The sequence below is a fragment of the Hippopotamus amphibius genome, chromosome 7, assembly GCF_030028045.1.
Source record: "Hippopotamus amphibius kiboko isolate mHipAmp2 chromosome 7, mHipAmp2.hap2, whole genome shotgun sequence".
NCBI classification, from domain to species: domain Eukaryota; kingdom Metazoa; phylum Chordata; class Mammalia; order Artiodactyla; family Hippopotamidae; genus Hippopotamus; species Hippopotamus amphibius.
Genome location: NC_080192.1, coordinates 14,268,193 through 14,287,296, shown reverse-complemented (window position 1 = coordinate 14,287,296; position 19,104 = coordinate 14,268,193). Strand labels below are relative to the sequence as shown.

At 44.7% G+C, this 19,104-nt stretch overlaps 1 protein-coding gene across 1 annotated transcript in view; it reads right to left on the bottom strand.

Moving 5' to 3' along the window:
* Positions 1-12,511: 12,511 nt before the first annotated feature.
* LARGE1 (LARGE xylosyl- and glucuronyltransferase 1) overlaps positions 12,512-19,104 on the bottom strand; it is a 558,406-nt gene continuing 551,813 nt past the window's right edge. The window contains exons 14-15 of the mRNA XM_057740821.1: positions 16,441-16,636; positions 12,512-14,028 (exon numbers count right to left, since the gene is read on the bottom strand). Of these exons, the coding sequence (XP_057596804.1) occupies positions 13,831-14,028; positions 16,441-16,636 (394 nt within the window). The 3' untranslated portion in view covers positions 12,512-13,830. The remainder of the gene's footprint in view (positions 14,029-16,440; positions 16,637-19,104) is intronic.

Here is a 19,104-nt window from a genome sequence, read left to right as displayed (position 1 = left end):
ATTCTTCCCCTGCCCACTCTGCTCCAGCCCTCCTTGTCTTCTTGCTAATCCTCTAGACTGCCAAAGATTCTCCTCCCTCGGGGCCTTTGCATCGGCTGTTTCCCAGATGTCCACACGTCTCACTCACTTCCTTCAAGTCTCTGAATTTATCAGGGAGACTTTGCCTGACCACCCTTTAACATTACAAGTACTCTCTCTCCCCACACCTTCCACACATCTTAAAGAAGCCCCTTTCTCCTTACCATGAGGAGAAAATAGACCTTTCTAGGAAGTAAGACTTCTTCTAGGACATAGAAAGCCTTAAAACAACCCTTCACAGCATAGGACCAGAAATTGCTTTAGAAATTGTTGCAACGCATTTTTTAGATGAAGAAAGGAAGGCTCAGAGAGGGGGAAATGACTGAGTCAAGAATGAGAAGCTTTGCAGAGATGGGTCTGGGAAGAGAATGCAAGCTCATTCACGTATTTATTCATCTAACAAATACCTGCTTAGGACCTACTACATGTTAGGGTCTTGAACAAAAACAGTTTCAGTTCTTACCTACCTCTAGAGCCTACAGCCTTGTCAACCTTATTGAACAAATCAGTACATAAACGAGTGTGAACTTCAGTTGTGACTGGTGTTGCAAGGAGAAGTACTTGGTACTATGGGACATAGTTTGGGGGCTTGACAGGGAGCTTGGTGAGCACTTTCTTGAAGGAATGCTGCTATAGCTGAGAACGGAAGAATGAGTGGCAGGCAGCTGATGGAGGAGTGAAGGGCATTTTAGGCAGTGGGGTAGAGTGTGTGTGAGATGAGGTTAGAGATGGAGGTAGAGGTTGAAGTCTGCAGCACCCCATAAGCCATGATAAGAAATTTTATCTTTATCCTGAGAAATACTGCAAGGTTTATCTGATTCCTATTTCTATTCCTTACCTTTAATCGCACTGTCAAATAACGTTAAGGATAAGAAATAGAGGAGGCAGATTCAATTTCTCTTTATATCCACGAACCATCCAAAGGGCAAAAAATAAACTTGGAAAAACATTCCTTCAGTCTCTTGCACATCCTACTTCCCTGGCCACCTAGGCAGTCAAATGCCTTCTGTTTCTCTGCAAGCCGGATTTGTGTGTGCACTGTACACACACACACACACACACGCATGCACATAAACACACTCTTCATATGCACTTCTTCATTTTAGCAAACAATCTCTTGACATTCCTGATACAGGGATAACAGAGCTTATTCTGATTAATCTCATTTAATTCCAATTAGTTTACCCACTTGGGTCATTTGATCTGCAATTACTTGCTGTCAGGGTGCTGGAAATAATGCCCATCCTGACTTCTCCAAATGATGGCAGTGCAATTGAGAGGTCTCTCCTAGTGTTCTATTCTCCTTTTCCAGAACATAGAGAAGACCCAGGGGCACCATTATGAGCCACTTTGAAGGTTTGTGATATAAGCTGCTTGCCTGGTTAAATATCGCTCTTCTGTGAGAGCCATGTGTTTCCAACATCTGGGGCCTTATTGACCCTGCAGAGAAATGCTTCCCCCGCCCTCCCAACCCCACCCTCCCGAGCTAGCCTTCCACATGCAAATCAACCAATCCAAAGCTTACTCCCTCTGCCACCTCCTTTTTTAAGCTCTTATAGTCGGAGCCACTTCTCTGCTCCAATCACCACAGGGCCAGGTACCAGACAAGAAGAGAAAGCCCTTAACATAGAACCCACTGAGATTATTCACACCAACAAATCCTAAGCCTGCTTACCCTGTCTCACCCTTTGCATCTCCTGGAAACCACAAGAAGGGCTCTTGCCCACTTTTTTCTCCTACTCATTCTGCCTCCTGACCAACCCTGGTGCTTCCCCACGTGGGCCCACATGGTGTGCTGGCCCCCTCCTCTTGGGAACTGTGAGTAGTAACAAACTCTCTTTTCAATGACAGTCATTTCCTGATCTGTTGGCCTCATCATTCCTGAATAATAACAAAACTTACATTTTAAAACCTCTTCCTCAGACTCTCTTCTTTCATTCCCTTCTGAGAAATCCCATGTAAAATCCCTCTGGCTTGTGCTAGTGGAAAGGCAAGGATTCTGGAGCCTGGCAGACTGCTTACCAGCTGCAAGACTGTGGGCTTTTGCTTCATCCCCTTGACCCTTCTTTCCCGTGCACAGAGAGGAGGACCACAGCATCTGTGTCACAGGGCTGCTTGAGGGTTAAATCAGATAATGCAGGTCCTGCATCTAGCACAGGACCTAGGACGTGGTAGCTGCTTAATACACCTTAGTTCTCTCCTCCTGTCAGCAATCTAGAGTCTCTTTTGCTGTCTGCTTTCTGCCTGCCCTTTTTTTTTGTTGTTGTTGTTGTTCAGTCAACCAGGAATCTTGAAGAAAATCTGTGGATGATTTATTGTAAGCTTTTCAACCTTTGCTTCCTTTCTTTGTTAACCTCCAGCCAACCAGAGCCTTTTATTTTCCCCTTCATAAGCCCCTGCCAACTCTGACATGTTCTGAGTGGGTTTTTGATGAAATGCTTGGACCAGCATTTACTCCAGCTGCTTCTCTCTTGCCAATGGCTTGTCAAAGAGTTATCCCAAGAGCCCAGGACTTGGAGTCAGGCCTGGGTTCCAGTGCTGACTCTGCTTCTTATGTATGACCTGGGCACTCTGGTTAAGCACTCTAAGCTTTAACTTCCTCTTTTGTAAAATCAGGTTAAAAACGTACACACTGCCTACATCTCAGGACTGTTTTGAGAGGCAAATGGGATGACGTATATGAGAAGTGTGAAGTGATGTAACACTAGGAGGGACCATAATTAAAAATACAAGAGGCAGTTGGGGTTGACCCTCTGTTGTTCCTCTTCTGTGTATCTCGTACTTCCCTCTCTACTTCCTGGTATCCCTACATCCTGGCCGCTACCATCCCAGGTCTCTCACTGCTCAACCCTTCTCTTCTCCCTCCCACCACTAACCACCCCCCTACCCCCTGTGGCTCTCTAGAGCCCAGATTTTCCTTTCTCCTTTCTTGTAAGTATTTGTAGAGGAAAGATCTGTGAGAGGGGCAGAGAAACAGGGAAGAGAAAAGGAAAAGAAAGGATCAACTCTGTGTATGTGTACCTGTTTTGTCCCAGTTACTATCTCACGTAAACTTAGCCCTGGAAGGTAGGGATCCTTAGTGTCATCAAGAATGAACACATGGAGGCTCAGAGAGGTACAATAACTAGCTGGAAAGTAGCCCATCCTTGATTCAAAATGAGATCATTTTAAAGTCAGAGCTCTTGACTTCTATGGTATCTTGCTCCCCAGGCAATACATATTTATTGAGCATCTACTATGTGCTGGGCACAATACTAGGTGCTGGGATATTGCTTCTTTCTAAAGATAAACAACTTCCAAAGGACCACCCTCAGGCTGTATTATAAAAATGATCCCATTCAGCCAATACTGGAAGGAAACATCTCCCTTGGAGCCGGTACAGTTTCTGGTATCTATTTCTTCCCATACCTGATTCTGTTTCCGTGGGTTCATCTGTACTAAAAAGTGAGCTGCATCTCTGTATCTTCTTTTGATGCCCACGGGGCTGAATCCAGCATATACAAGGTTACCGTTGAATGTTTGTTGTTGCATTTAATTAAGGAAAAAGGAATGTCTCCACCCACCTCAGGAAGAGAAGAAACACAAGGGAATGAGAGAGAAGATGGTAAAGGAACAGCTGCGGGGTAAAAATGTCTGAGATAGAATGGAGAGCTTTCTCCTTTCAGAAACCTCAGTGTTTTCAAAATGAAATGTTAGTGTCCAATGCATATTGGCACTACACCTGGCATTGCCTAAGCCTGGCATTACCCAAAGTGAGAGCCCTGCAGTCTCTGAGATGTCTTGGAATTTGCAGCATGTGGTACTGAGCTCCCTTTTGTGCCAAAGTGCCAGCGATGGGACACAGCGACGCCCCTTTCTCCCAAGGAGTGTCCAGTCTAGGCTGGAGAGAGGACGGCCATGGCGACCACTTGGTCGTGCCAACCAGAGGTTCCTCCACAAGATGTTGTCATTGATTTCCTCATAGTTTTTCTTTGATTTTATCTTCTATCTTAATGAAGGTTTTGCAATGTCTAAACTTTCAGAAAACAAAGAGAAATTGGGACTTTTGGAAGTGTTCTGGGGTTCTGTCTCAGACCCTAGACGCTTCTTCATCTATGTTCACTCCTTAGACCATCTCCAGCTACTGCTGACCGAAAGCATTGGGACCATTTTCCTGTGTCCCAGTTCAAATTGTGATTCAAAAGTGGCTCTTAGTAAGTGGAAAAGGTTGTTTCTTTTATAAAAATATGAAAAAGGAAAAAGTGAACCAAAGTCAAGACAAAATATAAAACAAAATGAAAGAAGAAAAAAACAAACCCAAACACCCAACGCTGTAGTTGATTCTTGAATTTCAGTGAGGTGACTGTATATCCAATGTCCTGTCAGTGTGTCCAGGTGTGAAGGAAATGAGATAAGACTGTCTTAGCAGGATGGAGGGAGTGGGTCCCCTGCTGGCTTTTTTTTAAAAACAGATTTCTTTTATTATTTATTTATTTTTGGCTGCATTGGGTCTTCATTGCTGTGCACAGGCTTTCTCTAGTCATGGTGAGTGGGGGCTACTCTTCATTGCAGTGCGCAGGTTTCTCAGTGCGGTGGCTTCTCTTGTTGCAGAGCACAGGCTCTAGGCATACGGGCTTCAGTAGTTGCAGCATGAGGGATCAGTAGCTGTGGTTTGCAGGCTCTAGAGCACTGGCTCAGCAGTTGTGGCGCACAGGCTTAGAGAGATCTTCCCAGCCCAGGGATCAAAACAGTGTTCCCTGCATCGGCAGGCAGATTCTTAACCACTGTGCCACCAAGGAAGTCCCCCCTGCTGGCTTTGAAGAGGAAAACTACCATGCTGTGGAGAGGACCATGTGGCAGGAAATGATGGGTGTTCCCTGAGAGCTGAGGATGGCCCTGGGCCAACAGTCAGCAAGAAGGTAGGGCTCTCAGTCTTACAACCAAAAGCAACTAAATTCTTCCAACAGTGAACTTGAAGGAGGACCCCAAGCTCCAGATGAGAAACAAGAATGGCTGACACCTGACTGCAGCCTGGTGAGACCCTGATCAGAGGCCCCAGCTAACCCATACCTGGACTCATGACCCACAGAAACGATTAGATAATAAACGTGTGCTGTGTTGAGCCACCTAGTTTGTGGTAATTTGTTATATAGAAGTAGAAAATGGACACTCCTCCCAAAAAGAGATTAAATGCACAATGAGGGATCTGTTATAACTGCATGCCATTTCATCCCTGGTCAGGGAAGCAGCAGAGCTTAGTGGTCAAGAATGGGAACTCTGGGACCCACCTGCCTGGGTTTAAATTCCAGCTTTGTTACTGACGGTGTGACTTTGGGAAAATTACTTAACCTCTCTGTGCCTCGATTTGTCCCTTTCCAAGATGGGTCTAGTAGTAGTACTTACCTTAGGTTACTGCTTAAGCTAACTTAGTATTGAACTTACTCGATGTAGAACACTTAGAACTGTGACTGATGCATTATTAGCAAGTGCTACCCTAGTGCCTCCTACCATTGTTATCAAAACCCATACAAGTTGCATTTAGAAACACAGAAGATCGACTGTTTCATGTTACAGACCTAGAAGCTGAGCTCCAGAGACAGGAAGTGTTTTGTTCAAGGTCAGAAGAGTAGTTCTCCATTTACAAACTACATTTAATCCTGAAAATAAAGGCTCAGGGAATCCATAGGCTAAAAGTCATAGTCTATCTAACCTGTTCATGGGGAAATCAAGCTTTAATCAGGTTTGAGAAAAATGGGGCAGTTCCAGGCCTCTCCATGCTGGTGAGCCACTTAGATCAGGTTTGCCTCTTTGTCCTTCAGGCCAATGATGTCCTCCTTCAGATGTGACAAAGACTCTTCTTGACGAAACTTTTTTCAGGCTCCGCTGAGCCCTCTCTTCCCACTAGGTCCCCATCCTGTCTTTGGCCAGCCCAGCCCAGCCTTAGCAAAGAACTCTGCTAAATCGGTTTAGTAGAACCATCTCCCCATACCTTTGATATCTGATCATTCTTGATATCTGAGCAAATTCTTCACCCTCTACCTTTTGATGTGTAAGTCCTTGACTTGCCTTGAGAAAGAATCCTGTTAAGTGGGTTAAGAATCCCCTTACTCTTGATGTCTCCTGTTAGTAATTTTCCATCCACTGACCTGTCACCAGTTCTGCTTGTTGTCTACAGATCTCCCCTGTACTCAGAGTTGAACCCAATCTCTTCCCCCTATTGTGGTAGTCTTGACACCTACTGCAGTGGTTCTGAGTAAAATCTTCTGTACTGCTTTTAACAAGTGTCATTCAATAATTTTTCTTTACCAAATGTCATCTGTCTTGGAAGTCTTCCACGATTCCAGCCTGCAGTGAGCACCCTTCTGCCAAGCTTCCATCACGTCCTGGGCTCCCTTTCCCTTTATCTCCCTGTATGATGTTACTATTCATACACCTGTCTGTCTTCCCCACTGAACTGGGGTTCCATGAGGGCAAGAACTATGTCTTATTCATCTTTGAATTATTACCACTTGGCACAGCTGCTGAATCCTAGTAACTGTTTTTTTGTTTTGTTTTGTTTTGTTTTGTTTTAAGTAAACCAATCACTTGCTTAAGAGGGGGTTTCTGCAGTATCTCGTGATGACTGCTGGACATGCTATCAGGGCTTCACAAATATTTGGAAATAGCTGAGTGATTCTTAAAGGTATGAAGAGACTATATTATGTATGGTCCATGGACCAAGCAGCCTTTGCAGCACATGAGAGTTTCTTAAAAATGCCAAATCTCAGGCTGCAGATACTAAATCAGATTTTAATAAGGTCCTCAAAAGTGATTCATTAAAGTTTGAGAAGCAGTGATATTGGCATCTATCTATCTATCTATCTATCTATCTATCTATCTATCTATCTATCATCTCCCCAAAGACTAGGCTTATTCTTACTGTTTGGTTTCTTTCATAAGCAAAGATTCTATAATCTCATGTTTATCTGAATCCCTGGGAAACAGTGCAGACAATTAACAATGTCATGAACTATGGGGCACATAGACCTGGGTTCAGTTTTCAGGACTGCGAAGTTTCTGTTACCTTATCTTTAAAACAGGGATGATATCCATGTCATACTTTCTATTACTGGTTAAATAAGATAATGTATATTCTATATTGTTCAGCAAGTGTTTGCTCCATTCCCCTCCTTCTGAGTTCTGGACTCATCGTTACCTGCATTGTTGAGAATGGCTCACGACTACCAAGCAGCTGTAGGAAAGGACTTAGACTCTAAGGATGGAACCCACGTGTCCCCCCATTCTCTCTCTCTCCATATCCCACACTCATGTCACTTCCATCCACCAAAACTGTAGAGAACAGTCCTTGGAGACAGGAAAATAGTGTTTGATGTGTGGCTCCCCAATTACTTCATCTCACTGAGCCCCGGTTTCCTCATTTATGAAAACAATAATCCCTCCTCTTACGAGATTCCAACAGGCAAGAGAAGCAACAAAGCTAGCCCTCCAGCACGTAAGTGCTCCGTAAATGGTAGCTGTGGTTGGTTACAGGTAGCTCTGAACAACATTAGAATGTGCAAAGCAGGTCTGTTGTCAGAGGACAGGATTAAACAGGGGTCTTCCATCAGCCTTCTCTGTTGGATTAGACATAGGATTTTATGTTTGTAGGTTTTATGTTTTATGTTCTCAATAACTCAGAGTTGATGAAATGCCCAAGCTCAGAATGGCCTTTTGTTTTGGAATATATACAAGACTACACTAGGCTGCAGAGTGCATCACTTATGAAGGTGTTCCTGGGATTTTGGAATCTGAGAGTGACCAGCCTTGTGTGATGAAGTGACCGTGGACCAACAAAAAAACAGAGGCATTTCTGAGACTTCTGAGAGGAGCTCTTTGTTTTGAGGCCAGGTTGCCAAGCCAGTCTACATAAAGAGGGCTCTTGGCCCTTTTCCTTCAGGGGTGTTGGTGTCGTGGGGTGAGAGAATTTTCTTTCATCTAGTTTCTAATCCTTTAAAGGTCTGAATACTAAATATTTATCATAATATTCATGGGAAGGAAATCAAGTTGCCCAGTTTTAAGTAATCCTTGGGGAGAGTGGAAATATTAATGAAATAGCTAATGTGAGATCACAGATAATGAGGTTGGAGGAAGGTCAAGAATGGTTGTTTTATCTTTTTCTTCTAGATCTGGGAAGCTGAAAAAACTCAAAAGGTTCACATTTATATCCACACATAACATGCACCCATCTGAACACACAAGGTATTTCAATTAATGGATACATCTTAAAAGTTGCTACAAGACTTTAAGCAGGTAGAACATGACCGCTTCCATTGTCAGGTGATGAGGCAACAGAGAGGGGTGAGTGATGGGTGCTATGACAGTATACAGTGCCATTGGGTCCCACCTATGGGACCGTCTCAGCAACGCACAGGCGTGCACATTGCTGGTGAACCTCCTGAGTCCTGGCTTCTTCACACCACCTGCCTTAAAAGTTTATATTACATCATATGCTGTTTCATATTAATAAACTCAAAAAGTCACATGTACATTTATATCTGTTTTCTGAATTGCCTTTTATATGTGTACCTACATCTCATTCAAAACACTAAGCTAGCAAGACAACTGTATTCTTCAACAATGTCCTTGTCATAAGGTGCAAAAGAGGACCAAAGACTTGTTCCTGATTAGAGACTACAGGCAACTAAAATGTAGTATATCTTGGACTGGATCTTGGAGTCAGGGGTGGGGGTGAGGGATGGGAGTGATGGGGGTTACTGATGTTCAGACATTACTAGACAATCGGCAAACTTTAAATATAGACTGTGTGTTAGGTGACAGTATTGTATCAATGTTAAGTTTCCTGAATTTGATCATTGCACTGTGGTTGTAGAAGGGAACGTCTTTGTTTGAAAAAATACATGCTAAAATATTCAGATTTAAAGGGGCATGACATACACAATCCACTCTCAAATGTTTCAGAAAAAACATTATAGATAGACAGATGAAGCACATGCGGCCAAATGTTAAGAACTGGTGAACCTAAGTGAAGGGGACACAAAAGTTACATGTATTATTCTCACCACTTTTCTGCACTAAGTTTAAAAATAAAATTGTTTACATGAATGTAACATGGTGAAACTTACCTTGGCATTGTCTGTTTACTCTCTGGCTAACTAGATAATTCTACAGGATGTGAAAATAGATGGTGCCTGGTTCACCGTTGCATTCACGTGCCCATCACGGAGTAGGTGCTGAGTTGTGTGGAATACAGAAGTGATAAAGAGGGCAATGAAAGTATTCTGATGCCACTACAGCCCGGACTTTCTTCTTTCGGAACCACAGCAGCATAACTTACCCAGGAATCTATTGAAAAGTCTGCTCTGAGCAAGCCCTGTCAATCATTTTGTGACAGCATCCCAGCCTCATGGACCAGATGGTACCTTGGGAACCAAGTGGGAAACACTTTCCTGGCACTGACTGATGTTCTTTCATTCCAGAGACAGTGTCTCTGAAGACTATCAAATGTGTTGGAATAAACCAATGACCAAATCCATCAAATATTCACAATCAGAAACCCTCTGTCTTTGTGGTGCCCCCACTGTCCCCTTTCACAGATCATCAATCATTCCTCGAAGTTAGAGAACACTCACTAAGAACATTTCTGCTCAGTGAATGAAAACAAAGACTGGTATCCCCGACACTGGGTTCTCCAGCTCTGAAACTTCTTAGAATGCATTTGGTAGATAACTAACTTTCCTAAACTTTCACGGCATTAAATTGGAAAATAAACCCTTAGGATTAAAAAAGCAAGGGGAAACAAAAGCATATCATTATGAACTACACAAAGATATGACTGGATAAGCCTGGCAGCCAAGATGATTTCAGTATCGTATGAGGAGACAGCAGTGTAGAGTGGGAAGACATGGGTTTCTGATGTCAGAGGATTTGGATTCAAATTCCAGCGCCTCCATTAACACCCTGTGTGACTTGGGGTAAGTCACATAATTTCTCTCGGGGCCGGTTCCATTAGCTAAGCGATAGGGATAATAATAGATACCTTCCTGATATTATAATGTTGCTGTGAGGACCCATCGGTGTCAACTCCCATAGAAGTCTTGGCTCAGTAAATGGTAGCTCTTGTTATCTTCACCAAGAGGGTGCAGGAGCCGTGTCTGCGAGGGGATTTTAATCACGTTTCTTCCACTAACACAGAGCTCCCTAAAGGCCTGGTGACCACAAATGAAGCCTTAACTCAAAGACAGTAGAGTCTTTGAAATGAACAGAATTAAAGTAGGGTCTGTCCTTTCATGATGGGGTACAAAGAAGCTATTAGTCAACTCGGCAAATACGTCCTCTGTAAATCAGCTCAGTGCATTTGGAGAGCTCACTTGGAAGCAGCACGCTGATGAGGTCCAAAGAGAGGCTTAAAACTTAGCATCTCTACCTGTGCTACGTGATCTAGGAAACAACCCAGGAGCAGCATATGACAAATCAATTGCTGCCCTCCTAGAGTTGATCTCCGCTGTCTAAATACGGTTATAAACTGCCCAGATCTCTTTCAAATGAATTTTAAGAAAGTCCTCAGCATGGCAAGATTTGGAGCATCCAAGGTGGGGGTTGCTGTCTAGGCTGTGTGTTATTGGATGGATGGCGGAAGAGGACCAGGAATCTCATAATCTTCCACAGGTTCAAATCCTGTTTGCCAATATTTAGTATGTTTCTTTTTTTAATTGGGGAAGAAAGCATCATTGCAGGTTATGTGGCTTTGGATTTTAGTATATATGCTGCCGAAGCGAGCACATGGCTTTGGATTTTAAAAAGTAGGTGTGGGTTTAAGTTCTGATTCTGCCATAGACTGTGAATTTGGGGAAGTTACTTAATTTCTCAGAGCTCACTCAGTTTCCTCACCGATAAACAGTAATATCCACTTTGCTGTTTTGCTGCAAGACTTCAATGAGCTAATGCATGCCAAACATCCTTTCACAGTGGTTACTCAATAAATCTCAGCTCTCTCAGACACTGAATATTATGGGGGCTAAATGACAGAATACTCTCTTTCCTCTCAGCTGAAAGCCAAGATGGTATTGGCTTATTTAGGCACAAAAACATCAGTGTGCCCCAAGTATAAGCTTGATTTCCCCTAGGGAACTGATACGAAGGAATCAACATCTGTAGCAACTGCCTCTGCCCAAGTGGCTGCAGCTCCCACACCTGAGCTGGGGCTCGCAAAGTACTGCTGCTCCCAACGTCAGTTCTGGGAATTCACGCTGTTGGCTCTACAGACCTCAGCCTCCACTGGGTTGGCAGCCTCTGTGCTGAACTTCGGCACTGGCCAACATCTGAGCTCTAGCCTTCAGTGAGACTAGCTTCAGAGTGTCAGGCACCTTTCTCTGGTGAAATAGGATTTTCTCGTTGGCGTGGAGTGTCAGTTTCTGGCTTTAATAAATTCAGTGTACATGAAGCTACACCACCCTCCAATTTATACCTATTGTCTCAAAGTAATGAGCACCTTCTTTCATTCTCAGAGCTGACCCACTTTGGATGATAAATTATATGGTCACAACTATACCCACAGAAATGCACATGAAAGCAAGGTGGCGGGGCATGATTCGGGGGCCGTGAAAAGATTTTAAAAAATAAAGAAGGCTTTAAGGAATTAAAAATTGATTTTCAACACTGAGGAACTAGAGCTACCAGCGTATGAAATTTTGAGTGCTTGTGTGCGTGTGTTCAGGGGAGAGGAAAAAGCAGTGGTGTGCTGGTAGATGTTTAACTTCTGGCTCTCAGGGTGGCGGTGCCTTGATTTGTGGTGTTTTCTGATTTCCATGGTGTAAATACTCCAACCACGGATGATTTCACGCTACAAATGTGATATTACTGAACACAGGAGTAGGAAAGAGATGTGCGCAATAAGTCCTTGTGAGCTGGCTCCCACATACCAGCAGAGAAGGAAACTTTAACGTGAACTTTGAATACTTTTGTGATGTTTCGCTTTTTACAGTATTCATGTATAACTCTTGTAATAACAAATGCTATATATGTAATATATGTATATGATATATACATACACACACACAAACTCATGTATATCTGTGTGAGGATTAGTCCCAATAGTTTTCCTAAAATTTTCAGTAAATCTGAGTGAACGCAGTTGAGTATGTAACACACTGAGGGGCTCTCATAAATCTGGCTGCGGTGGTGTTTCGTGATTACCAGGACAATTGCCACGATTTACCTAGCTGGCCCACATCTGGTACCTAAAACATCTAGCTTCAGTGTCGAGACAGGAGCTAAATGGAAAATGTGAAAATGCTGTGAAGGCTGGAGCATGAAGTGAGATCTAACCTCAGGCAAGGAGAAAAAAAGAGGTTCAAGTGAACACAACGGGAGAAAGGAAAGTGTAAAGTTGCCATTTATCGACTTTGCTCTCTACACCGAGGTGTGTCCGGTAGCTCCTTACAAGAGTGGGAGGGGATCGGGGAAGAAACAGTCTGTACTTCGTTTATTGACGCAGTGTTTGCTGGTCACACCGCAACTTGATACAAACAGCCCGGCAGAGAGCAGGGCCCTGACTCTTGTTCTCATCAATGTAAACACAACATTAATATTGAAGATTCAAGAAAATGGGTAAAAAGTCCAGTGTCCCCTCCATCTGTGTAACGGTGAAGGTACTGGCCTACCCTCGGACGCGTCCCCAAGGGAGCCTGAGGTCATGACCTCGTCTCAGCTGCAGCGGAGTGGATGTGAACACAGTGGAGCCCGACACATTCTTCCTGAAGGTCTCCAAACGGGCTTGTGAATCTTCAGGACTGGGCTTGAGTGAATTATGAAAGTTCTTCTAAAAACCTGAGAGGTTCGTACCTTTCACGTGCACAGAAACCGTCCCTTTACAGCCCTGTCCCCATGAATCAGTTGCTGCCAATAGAAAACGTGACGGGTTATAACACAGCTGGTCTCTGTATTTTCACAGTCCCCATCCTTGCCCCTGGATTCTGGAAAGTAGGGAATTCAAGGTCATGGGGCCTCGGTGACCATCCTAAAGAAGGACCCATGTTTAAATATTGGCTGAAGACTCTTGTCCTCCTTGGTGGGCCACTGCTGATACAGGGATGTCAGCTGAGACAGCTGATTTTCCTTCATAGCCTTGAAGGATCAGGTTTTCTATTTGGGATTCCCAGACCCCAAACAAACAAATAAACAAAATCCCCTAAAACAAAACAAGAGTGACCTTGAGGATAAAGAACCAACCAATCCCACCTCCAGGTCCTGCCAAGTACAATGTCCCCATTGGGTTTTCCCAAATAGTTCCCATCACTGGTGTGCCGTCCTTCTGGATACCCAGTTAAACTGCAGGGCAAAGAAGAAAGTTTTCTCTGATGAAGAGACATTTTTGCTTTTATTTCAGAATAAAAGCTAACCCCCACACCCTGCCTTCCCTTTTAAAAAAAAAAAAAAAAAAACTGAGAACATCCTGAAGACCTGCCTGGTTGTGTGGCTTTGCAGGAGGGTAACCCCTTTGCTCCCTCTCACCCTCCGTGTCCCATTCTTGGAGAGACTGCGTAGATGGGCTATTTTTCCACGCTCTGGGAATGATGGGTCATGGGCCAGAGAGGGATTGGCCGGATCCTTGTCCCAGATCTCTGTAGTGAGGGCAGCTTTGTGGGGCCAAAGAGACAAATAAAAACAAACCAAAAAAAAAAAGCGATGCTCAATTTGAGTTTGAAGGCTGGGCCCCGAACAGCAAGTGGCTCTCCCCCTGCAGAACGTCTCTTCCTCGTGCTGGGCTTCTTGGTGCTAGCTGTTGTTCTCGGCCGTGAGATATTTGAGGGCAGCAAAGCCATAGCGGCGGGACATGTCCTGCTGAAACTCTTCCTTCAGCGTTTTGAGACAGATGCGGTATTGCTTGTTGGACCGGAACTTGGTAATGTCGAAGCTGGGGGCGTGAGGCATGTGGATCATGTACGCGTTGGGCAGCACGATGAATTCATACTCCTGGAATCAGACAAGAGCAGTGTGAGACCTGCAGAGCCCCCGGTGATGTGTGGTGCACGCCCAAGCGGATGGCCGCTTGACTAAGCCAGGGAATACGTGCTGAATGACACCAGTGAGTGCGGCAGCACCATGGACAGCACCACCACGTGGAGGCAGGCAGTTCGGGGCTGTCTCCGTGACCTTGGACCCATTACCCGGCTTCTCTGGGCCTTAGTTTTCCCACCTATAAAGTGAAAGTAATAATACCCACCTTGAGAGATGACCAGTAATGTATGGAAAGTGCTGGGCAGAGCTTATGGCCCCTAAAAAGTTCCTGATAAACATGAGTACACACCCACGTGTTTGCTCTAGAATGACACAAGCCACAGGAGATTCTCTAGCTCAATTAAGTGATGTCTGCGTATGTGATTTCTCATAGGGTTTGATGGGATTTAACAGTCTCATCAGATTCGTACCAAAGAGGGGACAAAAGAGGAATGAAGAAAAAAATGCTCCACCGGACTGAAGCTCATCGAGAACAAAATTCTCAAAGACAAAATTTAAAAAACCCCAACAAAAAAACAAAGAAAAACCAAAATTCTCACCTACACAGCCTTAGTCCAAGTCACCCCATTGTATGGTACTCTCCATTTTGCAGAATATAGATAAAAACTCAGATAAAAAAATAAAATGCCTCTAAATAGCTGAACTAGGTGACATAAATTCAGGACATGTAACTCAAAGGAGAACCAGCGCAGCTGCACTCGGAATTACAAACTCTGATTTTGGACATGATGTCTGATACGCTTTGGTCATCTAGCTTCCCAGCCCAGAGCAGATCAGAATAAACGTGGAAAGGGAAACATCAAGACGGGGGAAAGTAGCTGTTACAAATGGAGGAATACTGACAACAGCCAGAAATGACAGTTGATGGTAAGGAAGGAGTAAGAAAAACCATGAAAAACAAATGCAAGAGCTCCCAGAGCTTAGCTGTCTGGGATTTTTCATGTGGGGACAAAGAGCCCTACCGATCCCACCAGCCCTATGGGTGTGGCTGGATTACTTGTCAGGTGTGTGCTCATTATCTCCCTAAATCATTAGAAGGGGTAAAATTATGTTTGGCACATGCTATTAGCAAAGCAAGGAAGATACGCAACAATTTTTCAAGAGTTCTGTCAAAATCGTCTAAAAGCCCAGGTCTCAGTGCTGGAAAAATGAACTTTACTGAACCAGTTCACCTCACCACACTGCCAGATGCATGAATATTATGACATTTCTTTCAAGTAGAAGCTGAGGCAGACTAAGCATTGCTGTCTGTGAACAGCACTGGACCACCTTCAAGTATTATTGGAAAAGAAAAAAAAGGACACTAAAGGTCATGCTCTCTTTCGTTAAATATGGACACTATTCTGTGACCTTCTATCCAAATCAGTGGTTCGCAACCCTAGAGGTTTATTCAAATCACCAGGGACTACTCTCAGACACACTGCAACGGTTGGAAAGTTCTCCAGGTGACTCAGGGCAGCCAGCACTGAGCATCCGTTGCTTTTTCTGAATTCAGGACGCTCCTGTTGAGAAGTATTTACACTGTGCTCCAAGAGGAAGTGCCTTGGAGAATAGCATACAAAGAGACCAAAGCGTGGGGTTCAGGGACCCAGGCATCCTTCTCCTAATGGAACCAGAGTAGCTTTGTTTTTGTGTGTCTGACATAGGGGTCGCCAAGCTGCGGTGTGTCTGGATGGCTGCATGTCTTTGTAAATAGTTTTATTGGAACACAGCCACACCCTGAACTACAGTGTCTGAGTTGAGTAGTTGAAAAAGAAACTTGTAGGCTCCACAAAGCCTCCCAAATTTACTATCTGGTCCTTTGGAGAAAAGCTTTGCAGACCCCTGGTTTAACCTATTAGAATTCTGCAGATTTCTTTTGCAGTAGGTGCTCAGTAAGTAGTTGAATGAATGAAAGGGTTTCATGATTAAATACAGTCTGAAAATCGTCACTCTTTTAGTTATCGGGTGGGATGAAGAGCTGCTCCTTAGCTGCGTGCTTTGTGTCATTTATATGGAACTCCCAGAATGCTCTGTGTCAATTACATGACTCACAGGCTGAGTGATGACTGGTCATCATTTGCCTGTGTTCATCACTGGGTTGAATGAGGATGAGGGGGTGAAATGGTTTGTCACAGGACAGTCACATGTACCTGAGTCCTGGCTGGGAACCCAACTGTCTGTCACCCAAGGGGAGAAGAAAGAGGAATGGTTTGGGAATCAACAGCCCTGAGAATGAGTACTGTCATGTCCTCACTCTAGATCCCTGAAGGTGTTGTGTTCCTTCTCCGGTCCCTGCCTCCTTAACTCCAAGGCCCTTTCCACTCTAAGATCCAGGCCTCCCCTTCCCCCGACAGCACCGGGTCCATAACGTTCCGCTCGTCTCACCTGGGCATCCAGTTCCATGATGTGAGCCACCTTGTTCCAGCCAAAGCCCACAAACCTCCGGTCGTACTCAGGGCAGTCCCGTCTCACGACAACATATGGCTCGAAATCGGCCTCCCACTCAACCCGGTAAGGCGTGGTGGCGGTCCGCCACTTGGCGAAGTTTGTGGGTGCGTGGCCTTTTGTCCAGACGTGGTACCTGGGACACATGGAGAAAAGCCATTGAGCAGAGGGAAGGAAGCAGAGCTTTCCAAATGCTGCTGGTTTGGAGGACGAACAGCTATATGCTGATACAGACCTTACTGTGGATTGAATTTTGTCTCCTCCAAAAGCTGTGTTCAAGCCCTAACCCCTAGTGCCCAAGAATGTGACCTATTCAGAAAGAAGGTCTTCGCAGATGTATCAAGTTAAGAAGAGGTCATAGTGGATTACTGGAGGCTCTAATCCAAAGGCTGGTGTCCTTATAGGAGGAAATTCTGGATACAGAGATACACAGAAGAGCACCACCTGAAGATAAAGGCAGACACTGAAGTGATACACCTACAAGCCAAGGAACGCCAAGGACTGCGGGCAACCACCAGAAGCTGGAAAGAGGCAAGAAAAAAATCTTCCCTAGAGCCTTCAGAAGAAGCAAGGAACTACCAACACCTTGATTTTGGACTTCAGGTTTGCAGAATGGTGAGAATAAGTTTCTGTCATTTTAAGCCACCCAGTTTGCAGTATTTTGTTACGGCAACAAATATAGTCCATTATCTACATCCTTCACTGATGAAGAGGCTATGTACCCTTCCCTCTGAAAGGGTACATGCCTTTCTGGATGGCTCTGTCATTTATATGGAACTGCAGGTTAATTTGTAATAGGGTCATTCCTCCCAGAGATCACTGTGGACGGCAGAGGTCTGAGGTGACGCTTGGTGACCCTGCCAGTGTATAATGTGCTCCCTCTTGAGGCAGAACCTGTGAATATGGTATCACCTCTGTGATTATGCTACATTATATGGTGAAAGGGATTTTAGTAGATGAAATTATGGTTACTAATCAGTTGACTTTAGATTAATTACAAGGGAGATTGTGGGGGCGGGTCTGGTCTAATCATGTGACCCTTTAGATCTGAGTTCTGGAAGAAAGCAAACAGCCAAGTGTGAACTGCCTATGGGGGCCACATGGCAGTCTTAGAATCTCAAGGAAAGAATTCTGCTAGCAACCAGTGAGCCTGGAGGAGAACCACGCACTCTAGGGACAACTGTAGCCTCGCCCACACTTTCATTTCAGCCAAATGAGCCCCTGAGCAGAGAATCCAGCCATTCCATGCTTGTATTCTGACACTCAGAGACTGTGAGATAATAAATTTGTATTGTTTTGAGCTTCAAAACTTGTGGTAATTTGTTACATAGCCAAAGAAATGAATACAACCACACAACAATAATGATAAGCTAATATTTAGTAAGCACTTACTATACACTGGCTATATTGTACATGCTATACCTACAGCTTTATTTTATATTACTTTATTTTTTGGCTGCGTTGGGTCTTCTTTGCTGCACGCGGGCTTTCTCTAGTTGTGGCAAGTGGGGGGCTACTCTTCATTGCAGTGCACTGGCTTCTCATTGCAGTGCTGTGTCATGTGGCGGAGCACGGGCTCTAGGTGCGTGTGCTCAGCAGTTGTGCCTTGTGGGCTCTAGAGCGCAGGCTCAGTAGTTGGGGCGCATGGACTTAGTTGCTCCATGGCAACGAAGATGTGAGATCTTCCTGGACCAGGGATCGAACCCGTGTCCCCTGAACTGGCAGGCAGATTCTTAACCACTGCACCACCAGGGAAGTCCCTACAGTTTTAAGTTCTTATAACATGCCCAGTGTCAAGTTACAAATAGCACTGGTGGAGCTGGGATTCAAACCTAAGCAGCCTGGTTCAAGGGCGGGGACCTTTAACCACTACGCTGGGTTATCCCTCTTACAAGTCACCATCACCACACTCTCTGGCCTATATCTAGAGCAAGTAGTCAATGGCTGTACGCTAAGCTGAATAAATGAATGAATGAATGAGAAATCTAAAAACCTGAGAGGTATCTAAGACAGAAGCCAGTTAGTGGGGCGGGGATACGTCTCTGGAAGCTACAAAGAGACGGCAGGAAGCTGAAAGTCTAGTGAAGCAGCAGATGGGGCCCAAGAAAAAGAACATTCTAGAATGAAAAGCTTCCAACAATGAGAGCAAGATGGAAGTATGGGAACTGGACAGCTCAGCTGTAGGGATAAAGGAGCTTCTAGTCCTGGGTTCCATCTCCATCTCAGGGAGGGCTCTGTAAAGCAAGTATGGCCTAAATGAGTGTTCAGTGTGGCCAGTGGAGCTCTTCTGGTAGGGATGGGACTGCTTTCTGATTCTGCTGGTTCACACTGAGGCTGGATGCCCCCCGGACCCCCAGGGAACCATCCAGTGTGGTCGAATGGGCACTGGCTGATAGGTGGCCTTTCATTGGCAGGCGGATTCTTAACCACTGCGCCACCTAGGAAGCCCAAGGTGGCCTTTCAGTAGATTGTGCTATTGGGTGAGACTGCCAGGCTGGGAGAAGGCAGGCACTTGAACCTCCAGCTCCAGCGATTCAGCTACTCCCACCAAAAAAGAGGTCACTTGAACAGAAGGACAATGAAAGGTTGAGTAATGCCACTTCA